General features: G+C 43.5%; 1 protein-coding gene across 1 annotated transcript in view; it reads left to right on the top strand.

Moving 5' to 3' along the window:
• The window catches only part of LOC135085960 (spectrin beta chain, non-erythrocytic 1), a 176269-nt gene that overhangs the window by 123711 nt on the left and 30935 nt on the right, over positions 1 to 21623 (top strand). Inside the window, exons 63-77 of the mRNA XM_063980744.1 lie at positions 494 to 606; positions 1097 to 1170; positions 2485 to 2611; positions 2970 to 3144; positions 3343 to 3468; positions 4399 to 4500; positions 8540 to 8650; positions 9442 to 9616; positions 10439 to 10627; positions 12273 to 12400; positions 13075 to 13214; positions 13750 to 13898; positions 16001 to 16209; positions 18661 to 18822; positions 20442 to 20604. Coding sequence (XP_063836814.1) covers positions 494 to 606; positions 1097 to 1170; positions 2485 to 2611; positions 2970 to 3144; positions 3343 to 3468; positions 4399 to 4500; positions 8540 to 8650; positions 9442 to 9616; positions 10439 to 10627; positions 12273 to 12400; positions 13075 to 13214; positions 13750 to 13898; positions 16001 to 16209; positions 18661 to 18822; positions 20442 to 20604 — 2143 coding nt within the window. The remainder of the gene's footprint in view (positions 1 to 493; positions 607 to 1096; positions 1171 to 2484; positions 2612 to 2969; positions 3145 to 3342; positions 3469 to 4398; positions 4501 to 8539; positions 8651 to 9441; positions 9617 to 10438; positions 10628 to 12272; positions 12401 to 13074; positions 13215 to 13749; positions 13899 to 16000; positions 16210 to 18660; positions 18823 to 20441; positions 20605 to 21623) is intronic.

Below are 21623 nucleotides of genomic sequence, written 5' to 3'. Positions count from 1 at the left end.
TTCCATAGGTTCATTATTTCCTTCAACCGTTTATTCGTTCGTCCGTTCACTCTATTAATAAGCACTTCATTCATTTAACAAATCTTTTATTAATTTTACTAATTAAACCATTTGTTCTCTACTACATTCATTTAGACACAAAATACAACAAATAGTATGGGATTGACAGATTAAAATTATAATCATTTGGCCACGATTTCACGTGAATTACGGCCTGTCACAGAAAAACAAAATCGCTGTGTAAATAAAACTAGGAGTAAAGCTGTCTTATGTTTTCCTTGGTTCTCAAACTATATTTATGCTAAATTATCGTTATAATTAATCCTATGCTTTGAGCGTGAAAAAGAAAAATACAAACAAGAATTATTTTCACATTTCATTGTTACAAAATTTCAAATTATTAAGATTTAGTACATAAGCCCTCAATGTAACTGTTTGTAGTCCCAAATAAAGAGAAAAAAAAATTTATATCATTGTATTTCGTTGGCCACAGAGACCTGTCAAACCTCCAAAGCAAGATCCAGAAGCAAGCGGCCTTCGAATCAGAACTGGCCGCCAACAAGGGCCGCATCGATGACGTCGCCAACCACGGCGAAGAACTTATCGGTGAGTGCTGACAACCCTAGTAAAGCCCGGTCTGTCAGCACGTAGAATTTTGTCTAATGACCCCAAGCTACCCATCCTTATCGCTCGCGCGTAATTATATTGCTGTCGCGACTGTGCGACGGGCGCCCGCAGTGAGTGTGCGAGCGCGACAGCAACATAATTACATGCGAGCGATAAGGATGGGTAGCTTGGGGTCAATGGACAAAATTGTACGTGCTCGCAGACCAGACTATAGATGATCAGAGAGCTTGTTGAGATTTCTCCAGCCCTGACTAAATTAGTTTTTACTCTAAAATTGGCAGGGCAACCTATGGAATCCTGGTTATCTCATCAAAGTACCAAACTTTCCACTCAAATCTGTTGTGGAAAGGCAGCTTTAGCTAAGATTGTTCAGCAACTTTAACATCACACAAAAACATAAAATATGATTTGTTATGAACTCTAGTTCTAAGGAGTACAAGTTATTGGAATTATTGATTATATTCTACAGAAGCGAACCACTACGCCGCTCAAGAAATCACTGAGCAGGTCGAAGAACTGGAGAACCAATGGAGAGAACTGCAGGTATGATTTTCACATTTCATTTTAATAGGAAGCAATTTATAAGCTCTTCGAGCACTTAGGGCTTTCGCTCACGGCTACTTTTTGTCGCGCGTTTCGTAATAACATTGCTTTGCGTTAGTCGCATTTGCAACGCACTACAGTTCCTCCGTGGTTGAGGATTCCGGGTGAAGCTCGCTTCCACCTTCGGCCTGATCGTCACTTACCATCAGGTGAGATACAGGCCAAGAGCTTCCTCGTTGTGGATTTAAAAAAATGCCAACGCGCTACTAGACTGTATCGATGCAAACGCGCGACCGTGTCGTATGACATCGGGGAGACAACGGAGGGAGGGTTAGGCCCAGAACAGACGGTGAAACGCAACTGCAACGAAACTCCAACTGCTAGTTAATTTTGAGTTGCATCTAAGTTTCTGCCATAGCGTCCGTTGAGAGACCACACATGACGCGACCAGTTTGAAACTTTCAGTTTCAGTTTCATTCATTAGAATCATCAGAAAGTTGCAGTTTCGTTGCAGTTGCGTTTCACCGTCTGTTCTGGGCCTTACTGAATCGCGTTTGCATCGCGGCACACAGATAGCGACCTTATTGCGATTACGACTGTATCGATGAAACCGCGCGACAAAATCGTTACAAAAAGTCGCCGTGGACGAGGGGCCTAAAACATGGACTGATTGCGTGCTCCCGCGGAAACTAAACTACACTCGACAGCAAATAAATCGCACCACCCGCGACAAGCACTTTCAAACGTATGCATCCCCACTTCACACCAATATTGGTACCATTCAAAAGCCTAGTTCTAAACTTCATTTCATTTCAAAAATGTTTCTTTAGAAGGATCCAGAGTCACTTTTTCAAAAAATAGATAGTTACGCTTGAGCCAACTTTTATGGCTATAAAACTGTTAAGTTGGGATTAATCGCTATCCATCTGTTAAAGAGGACACGTGTGATCATTATTTGGTTTTATAACCATAAAATTTGGTCTAATTGATCCCAGAGGTGAGCCCAAAGTGAGGTCTTTTTTCAAGTCACATTTATGGTATATGTTAATCATTTATTAAGAAATTAAATGTGTTTTTCTTTAAGGATATTTATTGGGCTTTCAAAAAACACCAATATTGTTGGGGCACCATTATTGTGTCAAAAGAAAATCTTTAAAGTTCGCGTCGCGGGTGGTGCGATTTATTTGCTGTCGAGTGTACATTAAGATAATCATAATCATTTATTGCTTCATAAGTGTACATAGGTAATTATCTTAAAGTAAAAGTCTCAACTTATGACCACAATGACTAAATGAAGTGTTTTTGTATGTACAGGCGGCCGTGAAACTCCGCCGTGAGCGGCTCCAACAAGCCTACCAGGCTCGCGTGTACCTGCGAGGCCTGGACGACTTCACGGCCTGGCTCGACGACGTCGAAGCGCAACTACTCAGCGAGGATCACGGTCAGTTGGACCTTAACCACCTCTGTGGTCTAGTGGCAAGACCACCTGCTTCAGGTCCCGGGTTCGATTCCCATTGGGGGCAGATTTTTCTGTTCTAATCTCTGTTACTGTATTATAATCGCCTGAATTATCATACAGTTCGCTCTCCAACTCAATATTGTGCGTACATGGTCCTTCGAGCCGGATTTTTATCCACTGAACAAGTCTTATCCACTGAACTAATCTACATTTGCATTTTTAATTTTTGTCCATGATTAGCAGAAACGAGTCCCTACATTCGTTTAGTGGATTTAAATCAAATTCTTATGTTTGTCCATACGTGGTACTGTGAATAAACTTTTATATCATCCTTCCGCAGGCAAGGACTTAGCCTCAGTGACAGCTCTCCTCAAGCGCCACACGCGCTTAGAACAGCAAGTGGGCAGCAAGAGCGAGACAGCTGCGCAGCTCGCCGACACGGCCCGACAGCTGGCCGACAGCGGACACTTCATGGCCGACGAGATACTGGACAAAGCCGACAGCGCTGTGAAGAGGTGAGCCGACAGTAAACAAAGATAAGTCAGTCACACACTTCTATAGTGCGTCAGTAACACACTTCCATAGTGCGTCAGTAACTCACTTCTATAGTGCGTCAGTAACACACATCTATAGTACGTCAGTAACACACTTCTATAGTGTGTCAGTAACACACTTCTATAGTGTGTGAGTAACACACTTCCATAGTGCGTCAGTAACAAACTTCTATGGTGCAAGAGCGAGACAGCAGCTCAGCTCGCCGACACGGCCCGACAGCTGGCCGACAGCGGACACTTCATGGCCGACGAGATACTGGACAAAGCCGACAGCGCTGTTAAGAGGTGAGCCGACAGTCTACCAGGCAAAAACCTAGCTTCAGTAAATTGTGATTGAAAACGCCCGCAAAGGACAAAGCCAGGAGATGAAAGAGAGAGAAAGGAGAGTGTCTACTCACGGACATTGCCCGCGGGCGGCGTGACCGGAGGGAGCGGCGAGCGTTCGGCGAATGAACGAGCAATGTTCGGTTCGCGAGCGAACATCGAAGAAGACGATACTGACGCACTCGCTTCAACGACTTTGCACTAAACAATAGATAATTAATTTCATACAGTTCACTCTTTTCATTTATAAACTTCCACCACACTCACTATCGAAGTAACAGAGAGGGATGCTACGGTGCGATGACGAATTAACAACACAGCGCACTGCATTGTTTTTTTTTTAGAATATCGAAGACATCATTCACCAACGCTGCGACATTGAATATCTCAATTGAATAATGTTGTCAACTGACCACTAATTATTAGGTAAAGACTGCGGTTGTAACAGAAGCGAGTTTGCAATCAAATCAAATCAAAATCCATTTATTTGCTTGATAAGCGGTACAGCAGATGTCAATATAAAAATAGTTCGCACAAATCACCACAACTGGCATGCTAATAGCTTACAACTACTTAATTTACGCAATTTAATAGATACATGCAACAAAACAGGAAACATGTGGGTACATACTACTGAAACTTAAAAGCATCAAAGTATTCCTTAATGGTGTAAAAACCCTTCCCAATCAGCCATGATTTTAATTTTCCTTTAAAAACATTTAACATCTAACAATAAAAATGTATAATGTGCTATTCTCTGTACCTACATTGAAGTGTAATTTTCTATATGATAAACGTTTAATCATTTTGACGTTTGATATTTCGTCGTAAAGCAAGTATTCACATGTTCGCTTAAATCGCCATTCTAAATGTATCATGTGTATTCCCTAGATACCGGCAACTACAAGAGCCCATGCAGATCCGGCGCGACAACTTGGAAGACGCTGCGTTACTGCACCGCTGGGAAAGGGACGCCGACGAAGAACTCAAGTGGTGAGTAATATACATACGATTCACAAATACAGGGTGGAAACGATAAGTGATCTCACTCGATTATTTCTAAACTATACAAGATATCCAAAAACCGGTTACTGATCCTGAAAGTGCTTTAAGAGCTCTATCCAACGGTACCAATAATAGGTTGCCAAATAAACTGGATCTATCCGAAAATTCAATGTTTCCGGCTTCCATACATTTAGTAAAACCACATAATAATAAGTACTACGTACAGAAGTTTTTCTTCGCGAAGGTATTCAAAAAAATGTATGCTCAATGTCATCAACAATATGGTGTAATTTAGCTTGTCTTAAGAGTCGAGCACCGTTTTGTTGACATACGTCAGTGATCGGTACTGTCTTGATGCCATAGGGCTGACTGCTACAAGAAGCTACTGTGTCGCCATCTAGCGCACCACACTTGCATTCACTGCTCTTCGCGGCAACGCGCAGCTACATGCGGCCGCCAGTTATATAGTGTAAGAGCTAGCACCTAAATATTTTATAACACACATAACTGTGACAATTTATTTCACGTGGGCGAAGCCAAAAAGCTAGTAAGAAATAAAAATTCAATTCAGTAGGTATTTCAAACCAATTTCAAAATACTAATTTCATTATGGGCCCTTAGTATGTGAAAACTGCAATTGACGATATTTCGCACTGTTTTCAATATTATGTATTACAGAACGTATGTGTGATGGGATGATATTTTCGAAAACACGATTAGAAAAAATTTTTCTCGAAAAAAAAAACATTTACCTCTGGATTTTTTTATAAAAGTTTAATATGACCGTGTTTTACAATAAAATTCCTATAAAATCACAAAGGTATCATGTTTGCCTCTTTGATTTCCTGGCTGTTTTAGATTTCAAAAACCTAAATATATTAATTTATTAACTTTCTGATAAAAATGTGAATGGCTCTTACGATGTCCCCCCCTTAAATCAAAATGTCTTTATTTGGTCTATATGCCCATCATCACTACGTAATAATTATATAAAAAAAGTCGCTTTCCTGTCTGTCTGTCCCTATGTATGCTTAGATCTTTAAAACTATGCAACAGATTTTGATACGGTATTTAGGGTTCCGTAGCCAAATGGCAAAAACGGAACCCTTATAGATTCGTCATATAGTCTGTCTGAACATAGAAAGTTTTTGTGCACTTTTTAAAATGAGTTAACCAAGTATATGGCTATTAGACTTGCACACGTCCGTCCGTTTTTTGTAGGATTAATATAATTAAGTAACATTTATTTTTTGCATTCGGCTCTTGGTCTAACCCAAACGAAACACGAACAACTAATGAACTAACAATGAACAAAGTTGATAAATTAGTAATATGTAAATAATGAATTTGTTTTACGAGCTGTCCCGGCGTACCCGCAAATTAATATAAAGTTGTTTAAGTGATTTATAAAATCGCAATATTAATTTTTGAAAGTAGGGTCATTGTGCTGGTTTTCTATCTAACTTCGGTTTTCGTCCATTTCACTGAGCTGCCATAAACACATGCGTAAAATTTGAATACAAAGTATTGTATTCACAGAAGGCAGTAGCCATCCCGCGCTAGTTTTGTTGCAATCTATAATGCCTAAGCAACAGTTCTACCTAAATGAAAATGTAATTTAAAAAGTAGTGAGTTCCAAAAAATTACGTAAATGCGCGGCCATACACCGGTCACCGGTACATTGCAGAAATCATCGCGCTAGAAAAAAACGTGCTGACAGGAAAAGTTTTTGGCACGTATGTCTAATTGATAGCATTATAAACACAATTTTAAGTGTTTATTAAACTTCTTCATACAAAATTAAATCTTAGATGACTAAGGGTCATTTTTTTAAAGCATAGCTCAGGTCATATAGCAGGCAAATCAACTCGGAAAGGGATCAACAACGTATCGCCTTTTGTGGCATGGAGGTAATAGTGGAGAGGAAATATAGATCTATACAAAAAATCGACAAATTAATGACTAACAGCTGTTTATCTCTTTCTAACTTACCCCTGGTGATGTATAAAAAAAAGAAATAGATAATGTTTGGTCAGTAGTCATTCTGGCAACATTTTCATGTGACGTCACTAACTACCTGACTTGTGCCGAGTAGGTACCTACATACAAGATTTAAGAAAACAACATATTTATAGGCAATCAGCTGACAACTACACGCACACACACACACACAAATACCTGTCAGCTGATTGCCTATATTGCGGCCATGTTGTTTTCTTAAATCGTGTATGTATTTATAATGCGTGTAAATGTGTGCGTAATGTACCGAGTACGTTTATTTTAAAGTTACGCCAAGTCCATGAGACATTGATAATATTGATATACGTCAGTGTTTTGCGAGCTGTCATTGCCCTTCGCGCACTGTCATCGGCGAGGCAAGGCGTTTACGTTACGGTGCGGATTGTGTGTGCGTTGCAGTATGGACTTTAGTTGACTGCCTTTATGAGCACTCGAACGACATAAAATAATATGATACATTTATGTAAGGGTATTTTAAGATCACAAAGTTGGCAACTCCGATAGTTGGACGAAAACCAGCGCAAAGACCCTATCCTGTTTGACACCTATAATAATTGACAATAGCTGGCTCGGCGAACTTCGGCAAACTAATGTGTGACGTGAAGTGCCAAATCGCGGAAAATGTCGGAAGAAATAGCTACATGAATTTGCATGAATTATCATGAATAACAATAACCACTTATTTACCTCTCAGTGTCTTCAGGCAACTTAAAAAAAGTACATTGTGTGTTTTTATTATTATTTAGGCAGTAAAATACTGCACAGTATTTTTTACACAGTATTTTTTTATTTTTTTCCATAATACAAGAGTACGCGTGCGTGTGTCAATGCTCGCTCGTATCTCGTATGTGACGCCTTGTCGAATTGCCTCCTGTAGGTGGGCTATCGTGCGTGTTTTGTTTTCGATGTGAACTCGCGGAGATGAACAGGCCTGGTATTATAGCAAGTAAAGCCAAAAACCAATGTTTTCCATGAATAATTTTAAATAAGAATGTAATTTGGAGTTCAATTTAAGTGTTTATTATTGAATAAAAAAAATTAACACTTCTTATATTGTGTGGCTGGCATACATTTAGTATGGAGCCTGAAAACATTGAATTTCCGGATAGATCCAGTTAATTCTGTAACCTATTACTGATACCGTTTGAAAGAGCTCGTGAAGCAAATTCAGGATCAATAACTAGTTTTTCGATACCTTGTATAGTTTAGACATAATCGAGTGAGATCACTTATCGTTTCCACCCTGTATACAGGATATTATTTTTTGGTATTAAGCCGGTGCGCGGAGATAGGTGCACATCATACCTATCTATTGAAACCCCATGAATTTTGATTGATTTTGCGGAGTTAGTTAAAGTTTTTTTAGGTTATCATGTCTGAAGAAAATATTATTTAGGCCGGTGTAATCAATCCCAATGCAAATCCGTCAACTTATTTATTTGTTTGTTTTCGATGATTTTACACTTTCAAATTGTTTAAATAGTCTTATAAGGAATATGAATACGTAAAAACTTCGACAACCCTGGATATTTTGACCAAAAACATTGTCAATTTAGATAAGGATTATTTATTACTAGCTTTCCGCCCGCGGCTTCGCCCGCGTGGAATTTTGTCTGTCACAGAAAAACTTTATCGCGCGCGTCCCTGTTTCAAAAACCGGGATAAAAACTATCCTATGTTCTTTCCCGGGACTCAAACTATCTCTATGCCAAATTTCATCAAAATCGGTTGCGAGGTTTAAGCGGGAAAGCCTAACAGACAGACAGACAGACAGAGTTACTTTCGCATTTATAATATTAGTTGGGATTGGGATAGAAAACCGGCATTAATTTATGAACCCTAGAAATTGCTGCACAAATAAAATAACTTGGATGCAAAGAAAATAACTCGGATTTAAAGAAAATAACTCTGATGTAAAAAAAATAACTCGGATGTCAAGGAAATAACTTGGATTTAATTATTGCACACATTAAGTCAAGGTATTTCAATTGTTTTTCTGCCCTAACAGGCTGAAGGAGCGCGAGGCGGCGGTGCTATCGGAGGAATACGGCAACGCCTTAGCCGAGTCGCAGGCGCTTCTGAAGAAACACCTCGCGCTCGAGGCAGAAATCATCGCCAGGTTTGTATTTATTAACTTAAAACTAAACATTACATCATTATGGAACCTTTAGAGCACGGCTGGTCCATTTTAAAACCTAGTAAGTGCAGCGGAGTAAATTTTACAGGAGAGCGAAAAGACGCATTTTCATTTGCCCTGCTAAGATGCTTAAACATTTGGATAACTTCCAATGTTTATATTGAAGATTAGTTAGGTACTGAAGTATACTTTATGAAATAAATAAAAAATTAGTTAAAAATTACAAGTATTTATGCCCCTCACCTCGCCCTCGCCCCTGTCTTTTTTGTCCACGGACTCACGAAATCAAGCACAATTTTAAGGACCCCAATTCTTACGTTAAATTAATGATCCATAGATAAGGTGCGGACCCCATACATATTCACGCGGTCCCTCAAGGGTCCACGGACTACTGGTAAAGAAACACTGCCTTAGAGCATTGCAATTGGAATTAAGAACACATAAATAACCACAAATGCTTACTTTTTTCCGGGTGGCCATTTTTGTAAGTGTCACGTGAAATAATTAAAACAATCTAGTCTACGAAAACTGCCCAAGGATCCAAGGCCAAGTGCCGGAAAACGCAGCGTGCGTCCACCCATAAGGTGGACCGACGACCTCATAAAGGTAGCAGGAAGGCGCTAGATGCAGGCCGCTACATAGCGGGCAATATGGAAATTATAAAAATTATTGGTGGAGGCCTATGTTCAGCAGTGGACGTCCTGTGGCTGAAATGATGATGATGAGTCTACATTAGCGATTTTTCAAATTCATTCTTTTGTGTTATCCAACAGAGAATCAACAGTGAAAGGCGTGTGCAACCGCGCGGCGCAACTATGCAGGCGAGGTCACTTCGCGTCTCAAGCGCTTGACAACTCCTCTAAAGCGCTGCTGGCCGCGCTGCAGACGCTACTCCACGCTGCTGCTACCAGGACGCAAAGGATTAACGAAAGATGCGAGCTGTTACAAGTAAGTAGATCTATCCCACTTCCCCTAGAGTCAGACTGGGCTATACTGTACCTCCTCTGGGTTCGACTACCCTCTCCATGGCCAAACTGCTCCTTCTGGCCCAAAATGGACCCTCCTTGACATAGTACAAACTGGCCCCTCCTTATCCTTCATTCAAACTCCTCTTCCCGAGTCCAAAAGTTGGCTACGTCCATGGAAAACCACTTCGCGTCTCAAGCGCTTCACACGCTAGTTCACGCGGCAGCCACTAGGACGCAGAGGATTAACGAAAGATGCGAGCTGCTCCAAGTAAGTGTTGTGATAGCCTTCATAGACCAGAGTGTTCACTTCAACTATCAATTGCATCCTTCATAGACCAGACTGCTCACTTCTCCCTTACTTTAGAGTAGTCAACCCCCCCTTGCACTAGACTGCACTACCCCTTGGGCTAGATTGCACCCCTCCTGGGCTAGACTACCCTCTCCTGGGCTAAAGTGTGTTCCCTAGTCCAAACTGGCACTTTTATGTTCCCCCTGGCCCAGACTGGGCCCTCTTTGGTCAAACTTCTCCCCCTAATCTCTCAAAAAGTTAGGTTCGTCCATGGAAGGCCACTTGGCATGCATATAACTTGCCCTGCCACCACTTTATGATAGTTATATCGGTTGGTGCTGAGAAAAAGTGATGGAAGAAATTTAGCCAGACTGAATGACATTATAATTTTTCAGAACGAAAGTATGAGTATGGTAGACGTACCATTTCCAGGCAAATCATCCAGTGCCTTTCATCTTCTGGAAATACCTAAGATATAAAGAAAACTTCTAAATAAGTACCTTTATTCCACAGCTGACGTCAGAAATATCAGAAGCGGCAGCATGGCTGGCTGAACGGCGAGGAGCTTTGGTCTCCCCAGACGTGGGTCGCGACGAGGAATCAGTTCTGGCGCTGGCCAGACGATTGGACGCACTGCAAAGGGAACTACAGGCGTTTGACAGCAACGTGTCCAAGCTGGAACGCGGCGCCGCTGCCTTAGCGGTGAGTGCCTAAGAAAACCTGAATCGCGGTGACGAAGTTTTTCGCCCGCCCTTTATATATCCCTGGGGCATTCCAAGTCTTTTGAAGGTGTTCTACCTTGTTGCGCCTTCAAAGAGGGAAGAAAGGAAGGGATTCCAGCGCTAAGCGTGGTCACCCATCCTCTTCTAACCAGTATGAAGGGTTCCCTAAGGTAAGTTAGAGACTTCCTGGCTCCAAGCAAGAAGTATCTGGTACTGCCTTGATGCGCGGTCACCCATCCAGTTTCGTCTGGCCTCTAGGGTTACTTAGTAAGTCTGTTCTGGCACTGGCCAGGCGTCTGGACGCACTGCAAAGAGAACTACAGGCATTTGACTCAAATGTATCGAAGCTGAAACGCGGGGCAGCTGCTTTAGCGGTGAGTGTCTAAGAAAACCTGAATCGCGGTGACGAAGTTTTTTATCCGCACTACATATACCGCCAGATTCGAGATTGTGTTAGGAACTCTTTCTTGGTTTGTGACTGGAGCTATGAGCAGATCCTCATTGCGACTTCAAGACGGCAGAAACGGAAGGGATTTGAGTGTTCACCCATCCTGTTCTGACCAGTATTAAGGGTAATGCCCATTTTCACCATCAATCCTTAATTTTTAAGTGATACCTATGGTAACAAATAACAGGTATTTTGTTTTCATAGGGGTTACCTAAAAATTAGGTATTGATGGTGAAAACGGGCATAAGTCCTCTAAGGTAAGTCAGAGGTTTCCTTCAAAGAGGGGAAGAAGGGAAGGGTATGCAGCGTGTATAGCGCGGTCACCCATCCTCTTCTAACCAGTAACAAGAGTTCCTTAAAGTAAGTTAGAGACTTTGTGGCTCCAGGTAAGAAGTCTCTGGCACTGCCTTGATGCGCGGTCACCCATCCAGTTTAGTCTTGCCTCTAGGATTACTTAGTAAGTCTGTTCTGGCACTGGCCAGGCGTCTGGACGCACTGCAAAGGGAGCTACAAGCCTTTGACAGCAACGTGTCCAAGCTGGAACGCGGCGCCGCTGCCTTGGCGGTGAGTGCCTAAGAAAACCTGAATCGCGGTGACTAAGTTTTTTATCCGCACTACATATATCCTGCGAGTTTCGGGGTTGCATTAGGAAAGGGCCTCTTTCTTGGCTAGTGACTGGGACTTGACAGATCCATCGTCACATGAAGGAGGGAGGACCATCCTATTCTGACCAGCATCAAAGGTTCCTTATAATAAGTTAGATGCTTGGGGCGTTTTCAATTGAGACGCTTCGTGCCGGACGACTGCCGCGCGTCTGCCGCACGTAAGCACGACCGCACACTAACTTATGTAATTAGTTAATTTTATTCCGACGCAGTTGTCATATAATTTGCGGTCCTGCAAACGCACGACAAACGTCCGACACAAAACGTCTAAACTGAAAGCGCCCTTAGAGATTTAAGCAAGAACATACTGGGAACTAAAATAGTAAGTTAAGTTACTAGGAATACTGGGGTGTACTCGTAGTATTGCCTTGGTACACGATTACCCATCTGTCATCACCAGTGACCTTAACTTTGAAATATTATTTAGCCCTTTATTACCTTATCACAAGGTTCAAAATCAATCAATTTTTTTAACTCTTACAATCAGCACTAAACAAGTATCTCTTCACCAGACCCGCGAGCCATCGGACCGCGCATTAGTCGAGGAGCGCCTGTCCGAACTGAAGGCCAGCTATGAAGAAATGAAGCTGCTGTCAGCCAAGCGGCAGCAGCGCTTGCAGCAGAGCTTGAAGTACTTCAAGTGAGTGTGACCTGCTTTCTATTATTTCCTTGATTTGATTGAAACCACGGCCTGATGATGCATTATGACTTTTTTTCTCCACATCAAGGGTTCCCTTTATTCTTTACATCTTACCTTACTAATAAGGGTAATGTGGAGAAAAAAAGTCTAGTCGAGAGGGACTAATCCCTGAAAAATTCTTTACCTATATTACCTACAGGTTATGGCTTTGGTTTGTGAACGAGTCTTGAGTGTAGGCATATGAAACAAAACTGTGCAATGCCACTTTTCAAATTCTCTCAAGAAGCCCGTGTATCTTTAATATCCGTATATCGCTACATATTTACAAAAAAAACTCAAGGGAAAAGTGGATATCATCTTTTATCATTCATTTTATCATCAGATAGAAAGGATTTATTTGTATCAAAACAGATTAATAAGGAGCATTAATTAAAAATAGTGAAACCTAGACTTGGTTGTAGTATGGCAAACATTTAGTTTTCCTACAAAAGGAACGAATCAAATAAAAAAGCATTAAAATAGCGTAATAGTCCTTTAAGTACCAGCGAATCGAGACACAATAGAAATAATTTACCGCGGTCTTATGCATGGTGACCATGAGATATGTGGTCAAAAATCCCAACTTGGAAAGCGATTCGAATTATAAATTAACCAATGTTCTACCCTTTTCTCAGGTTCGTCCAAGAGTGCGAGGAAGTCCAGGAATGGATCAGCGAGCAAATGTCAGCAGCCGCGAGCGAAGAATACGGGCTGGACGTAGAACACGTTGAGACCCTGCAGCAGGCCTTCGACAATTTCCTGGCACAACTGCACGGTCAGTACACAGCCGTAGGAGATTGTACTGGAGCATAGCGTTTTGTACTGGACCGTAGAGGACAGTATTGGACCATAGGCGGCCGTACTGATCCACTAAGAGACTGAAGTGAACAAAAGAGGACCAGTACTGTTCGATAGGAGATCGTAATGAACCATGATAGACCGATAGGTGACTTTAGTGAAGCATAGTACACTGTAGTGAGCCATAGAGGACTAATACTGTACCGTAGTGGACGATACTGAACTATAGAGGACCGTACTGTACTGAACCGTAGAGGACAGTAATGAACCATAGGAGACTGTACTATACTATAGTAGACAGTAGAAGACTTTCATAGTTTACTACTGTATGGTTCACCTTGAGAGTATACTGAATCATAGGAGATGACTGTACTTCTGGACCATAGTAGTAGACCGTAACGTACTACAGTAGACTGTACCGAATAAGAGACCGTTGTGAACCATTTTAAACCGTACGAAACCATAACAGATCGCACTGAATCATAATTTATTATTAAATATTAATTCCACAGCCAACGAAGGCCGCATAGAGGCGGTGTGTGAGAGCGGCAACGCGCTCTTGGAAGAGAACGCGCCGGAAGCAGACAAGGTCAAGCAACGTGTGGAGGACACCAGAGGACTATGGGAGGACTTAAAGGAATTAGCACTTGCTAGGCAGGAGGTGAGTTAGTCAACATATAAGTAACCTACAGTACGTCACAGTGTATGTGCCCTCTTGAAAGAGAACGCGCCGGAGGCAGACAAGGTCAAGCAACGCGTGGAGGACACCAGAGGACTATGGGAGGACCTGAAGGAACTGGCACTCGCTAGGCAGGAGGTAAGTTAGTCAATATTTAAGTATTTTGAGATAGCCTATAGAACGTCATAGTGTAAAATCCGGTCGCCGAGCAGATGTAATTACGTCCAATGACCCCAAGCTACCCATCCTTATCACTCGCACGTAATTATATTGTTGTCGCGTCTGTGTGGCGGGCGGCCGCAGTGAGTGTGCGAGCGCGACAGTAATATAATTACACGCGAGCGATAAGGATGGGGTCATGGGACGAAATTCTATCTGCTCGGCGACCGGACTTTAGTCGCCTCTTGAAAAAAACAGCAGAAGCAGAAAAGGTCAAGCAATGCGTGGAGGACACCAGAGGACTATGGGAGGACCTGAAGGAACTGGCACTCGCTAGGCAGGAGGTAAGTTAGTCAACACATAAGTAACCTACCGTACCTCCTCTTGGAAAAGTACGCGCCGGAGGCAAACAAGGTCAAGCAACGCGTGGAGGACACCAGAGGACTATGGGAGGACCTGAAGGAACTGGCGCTCGCTAGGCAGGAGGTAAGTTGGTCAATATTTAAGTATTTTGAGATAGCCTATAGAACGTCATAGTGTAAAATCCGGTCGCCGAGCAGCTGTAATTACGTCCAATGACCCCAAACTACCCATCCTTATCACTCGCAAGTAATTATATTGTTGTCGCGTCTGTGTGGCGGGCAGCCGCAGTGAGTGTGCGAGCGCGACAGTAATATAATTACACGCGAGTGATAAAGATGGGGTCATAGAACGAAATTCTATCTGCTCGGCGACCGGACTTTAGTCGCCTCTTGAAAAAAACAGCAGAAGCAGAAAAGGTCAAGCAACGCGTGGAGGACACCAGAGGACTATGGGAGGACCTAAAGGAATTAGCACTCGCTAGGCAGGAGGTAAGTTAGTCAACACATAAGTAACCTACCGTACCACCTCTTGGAAAAGAACGCGCCAGAGGCAGACAAGGTCAAGCAACGCGTGGAGGACACCAGAGGACTATGGGAGGACCTAAAGGAATTAGCACTCGCTAGGCAGGAGGTAAGTTAGTCAACACATAAGTAACCTACCGTACCACCTCTTGGAAAAGAACGCGCCAGAGGCAGACAAGGTCAAGCAACGCGTGGAGGACACCAGAGGACTATGGGAGGACCTAAAGGAATTAGCACTCGCTAGGCAGGAGGTAAGGGATCATCATTTTATGTGACAGTCTACTGCTAGATATTGCGTTATTTACAAAGCGTCATATTGCAGTTTTGGATCGTTGTTTAAGTAGGTACTATTTGAAACCCTGACTAATCTAATGTAATTAATACATTGACCTGAATATTAGGCGTTAAGAATTGTAACAATTTAAAATCACGATCGGATACCAAGACCAATCAATAAAATAGAATAGTTTTTGCAATCACCCGAAATATTTAGTCGTAGCACGATTTTCATCAGTGACCTATGGATTATTAAGCCTTCGAGCCGGATATGGAATTCTTCTCATAAATCAAACACATGCCCATAGCCCAACTTGTTAATCCGTTACACTTCTTCTTAACTTCTTTAAACTGAGCGGGTGTCCTTTTTGGCACTCTTATTAATTTGATTATTGTCTCTGTCTTTTTTTAAATAAATAAATCATTTATTTGCTCAGAAACATGGTAACAAAATGGTCGATAGAAAATGTCAAGTCCAACATGTTTTGTCCAGGGTAGTCATGCAAATTTTACAAAATTAGAATTTACATATTAATAACAATAATAAATTAATTAAAAAATTGAAGTCATTATAGGTACACAAATCAATCACTCAGAAATTCTTTGACAGTATAAAAACATTTATCAAGTAACCATTCATAAAGACATTTTTTAAATTGGCTTACATGCAAGTCAGTGATAGAGTCTGGAATTTTATTAAAAACTTTAATGGCCATTATAAAACAATTATAATTTTGTGTGTTTAATAAATATATTATATTCCAGGCCCTAGCAGGTGCTCGCCAAGTCCACGAGTTCGACCGCTCCGCAGACGAGACGGCAGCCTGGGTGGCGGAGAAGGAAGCACTCTTGCCGGACGCAGGCGCGCGGTCACGGACCGAGTTGCACGCACAGAAACGACGCCTTACTGCATTGCATGCGGATTTGGACGCTATAAGGGCTAGACACTCTGGATTAAAGGAAGAGGCTGCTAGGTAAGTGGATATTAAGTGTGTGTGAGAGAGATAGAGAGAGAGACGAACAGGTGAGAGAGAGAGTGAACTGGAGGCGCAGAACCGACGCCTTACTGCGCTGCACGCTGATTTGGACGCTATAGGGGGCGAGACACGCTGGACTTAAGGAAGAAGCTGCTAGGTGAGTGGATATTAAGTGAGAGAAAGATGCTGGAAAGACAGAATAGGAAAGAGTGAGAAAGGGAGATAGTTGCACGCGCAGAAGCGACGTCTTACTGCGCTGCATGCTGATTTGGACGCTATAAGGGCGAGACACGCTGGATTAAAGGAAGAGGCTGCTAGGTAAAACACTCGTGTACTGTATATTGCTTTAGCATGTCACACGCGTCAAGAAGCGAGTAATGCGAGCACGCCTTTCAAACGAGCACGCTGGTATCAGGAGAGAGAAGAGAGAGTGACTTATTGCATTGCATGCGGATTTAGACGCTATACGGGCGAGACTCGCTGGATTAAAGGAGGAAGCTGCTAGGTAAGTTATTAAGTGAGTGAGCTATAGAGAGAGAATAGGGGATAGAGAGTGAGGGAGAAAGAGAAATAGCTGCATGCACAGAAGCGATGCCTTACTGCGCTGCATGCTGATTTGGATGCTATAAAGGCGAGACACGCTAGATTGAAGGAAGAGGCTGCTAGGTAAGTTATTAAGTATGTGTGAGAGAGAGAGAGAATAGGATAAAGGGAGATAGAGAGAGAGAAAGAGAGCTGCACGCGCAGAAGTGACGCCTTGCCGCGTTGCTAGCTGATTTGGACTAGCGTCCAAATTACGGGCGAGACACGCTAGTCTTAAAAACTATGCTGCTAGGTAAGTGAAATTGACGGTAGTTCAAGCAAGACAGTCAAAATAGCGCGAGACGCGTGCACTGCACGTCGTGCTGACTGCACGAGCACGTCTCCTGAATTCAAGGACATGTAAGTGTGACGAGACGGCAGGCTGGGTGGCGGAGAAGGAAGCACTGTTACCGGACGCAGGCGCACGGTCCCGGACTGAACTGCACGCGCAGAAGCGACGCCTTACTGCGCTGCACGCTGATTTGGACGCTATACGGGCGAGACACGCTGGTCTAAAGGAAGAAGCTGCTAGGTAAGTGAATATTAAGTATGTGTGAGAGAGAGAATAGGATAGAGAGAGAAAAAGAAATAAGAGTAGGACGCGCAGAAGTGACGCCTTACCGCGTTGCTAGCTGATTTGGACTAGCGTCCAAATTACGGGCGGGACACGCTAAAGCCTGGTCCGTGAGCACGTAGAATCCCGTCCAATGACCCCAAGCTGCCCATCGCGTCGCACAGTCGCGACAGCAATATAATTACGCGCGAGCGATAAGGATGGGTAGCTTGGGGTCATTGGACGGGATTCTACGTGCTCACGGACCAGGCTTTAGTCTTAAAAACTATGCTGCTAGGTAAGTGAAATTGACGGTAGTTCAAGCAAGACAGTCAAAATAGCGCGAGACGCGTGCACTGCACGTCGCGCTGGCTACACGAGCACGTCTCCTGAATTCAAGGACATGTGTCAGACGAGACAGCAGCCTGGGTGGCGGAGAAGGAAGCACTGTTACCGGACGCAGGCGCGCGGTCTAGGACTGAACTGCACGCGCAGAAGCGACGTCTTACTGCACTGCACGCTGATTTGGACGCTATAAGAGCGAGACACGCTGGATTAAAGGAGGAAGCTGCTAGGTAAGTTGCTAAGTGAGTGAGCTAGAGAGAGAGAATAGGGGATAGAGAGTGAGGGAGAGAGAGAAATAGCTGCATGCACAGAAGCGATGCCTTACTGCGCTGCATGCGGGTTTGGACGTAATAAGAGCACGACATGCTGGTCTCAAAGAAGAAGCTGTTAGGTAAGACAAAATATAGTGACACGGACTACACGGCGCCTAAGTACGCTGGGTTCGTCACACTACCAAGCTATTCAAACGGGCTCTCTTATGAACTCGATCGATACACGCTTGATGATCAAATGAGCACCCTGGGTAGAGATTTGTACGCGCAGAAGCGACGCCTTACTGCGTTGCACGCTGATTTGGACGCTATAAGAGCGAGACACGCTGGACTAAAGGAAGAGGCTGCTAGGTAAGTGGATACTGAGAGAGAAAGATAAAAGGAGACTTGAGGGAGAGAGAGAGAGAGATAGCTGCACGCGCAGAATCTACACGTTACATTTTCATTGTTTTCAATAACTTATTTTATAGATGCTACATTGTTTTATTCATTACTTGCATTAGTGTAGTATAGACTGTTAGATTAGCCCATTTACCACCGAAGCATAGAGATGTCTTTGAATCACCAATCAGGTTCGGTTATTTCCATACCACAGCCCCGCTCAGCTTCGGTTCGGGAATCCGATTGGTCATTCGCAGACATACTTAGTTTTTTTTTATTCCTATGTCTAAAGTTTCCATTCCTATCTACCCGCAGGCTGGGCACAGCATTCCCCGACGCCAAGGAGCACGTGACAGCCAAGCTAGAAGACGTTTCGGAAGCGCTGGAGGCACTCGCGGCGAGAGCAGACCACGCGGGGACACAGGTCGAGCTGGCGGAACAACTGCAGGCCTACTTCGGGACCTACCAGGAACTGCTGTGAGTATTTAATGTAAAAAGCTTTTCAGATATGCTGCTGTGAGTACCAGGAGGCTAGGAATGCAAGTAGGGAGCATTATTGAAGCGCTGGAAACACTGAAAGCGTGCAGGTCTCCAGATGAAACCTATCTTAGGCCTAAGTCTAAGCCTGAAGCCTAAGCTTCAGGTGTAGAGTGTCATCTAAGCGCTGGAGGCGCTTGCAGCGAGAGCCGAGCACGCGGGCACTTCGGGACCTACCAGGAGCTGTTGTGAGTATTGACAGTAAAAACAGTTCCTGCGAAAAACGGAAGGTATCCATGGAAAAGAGCCCTTTTATTGAGGCGCTGGTGAGTTAGCGGGACAGCTGCAGGCCTACTTTGGGACTTACCAGGAGCTACTGTGAGTATTGACTGTTAAAACAGTTCCTGCAAAAAAACGGGAAGTGGGAAAGATCCCTATTATTGAGGCGCTGGTGAGTTAGCAGGGCAGCTGCAGGCCTACTTCGGGACCTACCAGGAGCTGCTGTGAGTATTGACTGTAAAAAGCTTTTCAGATATGCTGCTGTGAGTACCAGGAGGCTTGGAATGCAAGGAGGGAGCATTATTGAGACGCTGGAAACACTGAAAGCGTGCAGGTCTCCAGATGGAACCTATCTTAGACGTAGGCTTCAGGTGTAGAGTGTCATTTAAGCGCTGGAGGCACTCGCGGCGAGAGCAGACCACGCGGGCACACAGGTCGAGCTGGCGGAACAACTGCAGGCCTACTTCGGGACCTACCAGGAGCTGCTGTGAGTATTGAAGTCAGAAGTGCAAGTGTTGAAGAAAGAAAGAAAGATACATTTATTACAATGGACATCACACAAATACAGGCAATTACATAGACATGACAGTGGCACATAATAATGGAACAAGAAAAAAAAAAGTAAAAACAAGAGTAAACTGAACAGTGCCACCCACTCACCAACAAGATGCCCACTGCAACGGGACCCACTCAGCATATGCCGTGGCCCACGGTGACGAAGGCCACGGCGCTGGTTTTCAGTGTGCCCCATGCCGAGTGAGGGTCACGAACCATTGGTAAAATAAATAAAATAGTAAGATTTTCTAAACATACATAAATAGTACCTAATATCAGTGAAGACACTTAAAGCTTCTGGAAGGAATAGGCCTTTGTCCAGCAATGGACATCATTGGAAAACGAACGATAAAGTTTGCCATTGCCAACTGGCCCATCATTGAGATAGGTCTATTTTCAGTAGTGGTAGTCTTGTGGCTGAAAATATGATGATACAGCTTAAACTACACGACGCATTACATTCCAATATCTTATTTTGAAGGATTTTTTACGCTTATTTTTCTTATAGCTATACTGTCATTCAGAGATTAATTTAATAAATCAGAGGTTATTTTGTCCAGCCGTTCTCGACTTGGTGTGAGGCGGTTTTACACTATGTCCTATCCGATTCCATCGAAAACGAATCTAGAAAACTACTATAGACATTGGTGGACGTATGTCTCGTATGTGTGTCGAAAATATATAGTTCCAGACTGAATTTTCACAATTGCGAAATCGCTCTAACTTTTGTTACATTATTTTGTGTTATTTACGTTATAGTTGAACTAACCAACCCAACCTTTCAGGGCGTGGACCAACGAGATGATCGCGCGCGTGACGGCCGCGGAACTGGCCCGCGACGTGGCCGGAGCGGAGAGACTGCTGGCGAGACACAAAGACATGCGAGCAGAGATCGACGCTAAGGATGATGACTTCCAGAGACACTATCACGACGGTAAGTCTTATGGGGTCGGAATAGGGGCGAGATTGCAACAAATATTGTGGTGTGTATCCTCCTTCTAAAGACTGATGTGTGCAGGTGTTTAGAGGCATTATTACCACGACGGCGAGTCTTATGTGGTTGGGATAGGGGCGAGATTGCAACGAGTCGAGAGACTTTTGACGACTTTAAGAGGCACTAAAACGATGGTAAGCTCTCTCACGTTGTAATAAGGGCGTTTTTCCCACCTACAAGGTGATAAATGACCTCATAAAGATAGCAGGAAGGCGCTGGAAACACTGCCACGATGGTGAGTCTTATGTGAGCGGAATAGGGGCGAGATTGCAACGAGCCGAGATACTTTTGACGACTTCCAGAGACACTACCACGACAGTAAGCTCTCTGGCGTTGTAATAAGGTCGAATTTTCCACCCACAATAATAATAAATCACAGGACAATTTCACACAGCGCCAGCTAGCCCCAAAGTAAGCAACTTAATGCTTGTGTTATGGGTGCTAGCTTAACGGATATACTACTTATATACTTTTTTTTTTTAAATACATAAATATTATACATAGTCACACCCAGACCCGTCACAGAAATTAAAATTCATCATTTCAATTTCTGCCCGGCCGGGAATCGAACCCGGGACCTCTCGGCATAGTAGTCCGTTCTGAACCACTACACCAAACGGCCGACAAACGGCCGACAAAGGTGACACAAGGTGATATATGACCTCAGGAAGGCGCTGGAAACACTACCACGACGATGAGTCTTATGTGGGCGGGATAGGAGCGAGATTGCAATGGCTAGAGACTGCTGGCGAGACACAAGGACATGCGAGCAGACATCGACGCCAAGGAGGATGACTTCCAGAGACACTTATCACGATGGTAAGCTCTCTCACGTTGTAATACGGTCGATTTTTCATTAGGTGTATAGATCGTGCGATCCACGAAGACGCGCCCCACCATTATTCCGCTAATGTTTGAGTGTTATCGGTACACGCTAAATGTTCCATGAGTGCACACGCACACTACAGTAATG

This window comes from Ostrinia nubilalis, chromosome 30, assembly GCF_963855985.1.
Source record: "Ostrinia nubilalis chromosome 30, ilOstNubi1.1, whole genome shotgun sequence".
Taxonomy (NCBI): Eukaryota; Metazoa; Arthropoda; class Insecta; order Lepidoptera; family Crambidae; genus Ostrinia; species Ostrinia nubilalis.
Note: the sequence above shows the minus strand (reverse complement) of the source record. Positions and strands in the feature narration are given on the sequence as shown.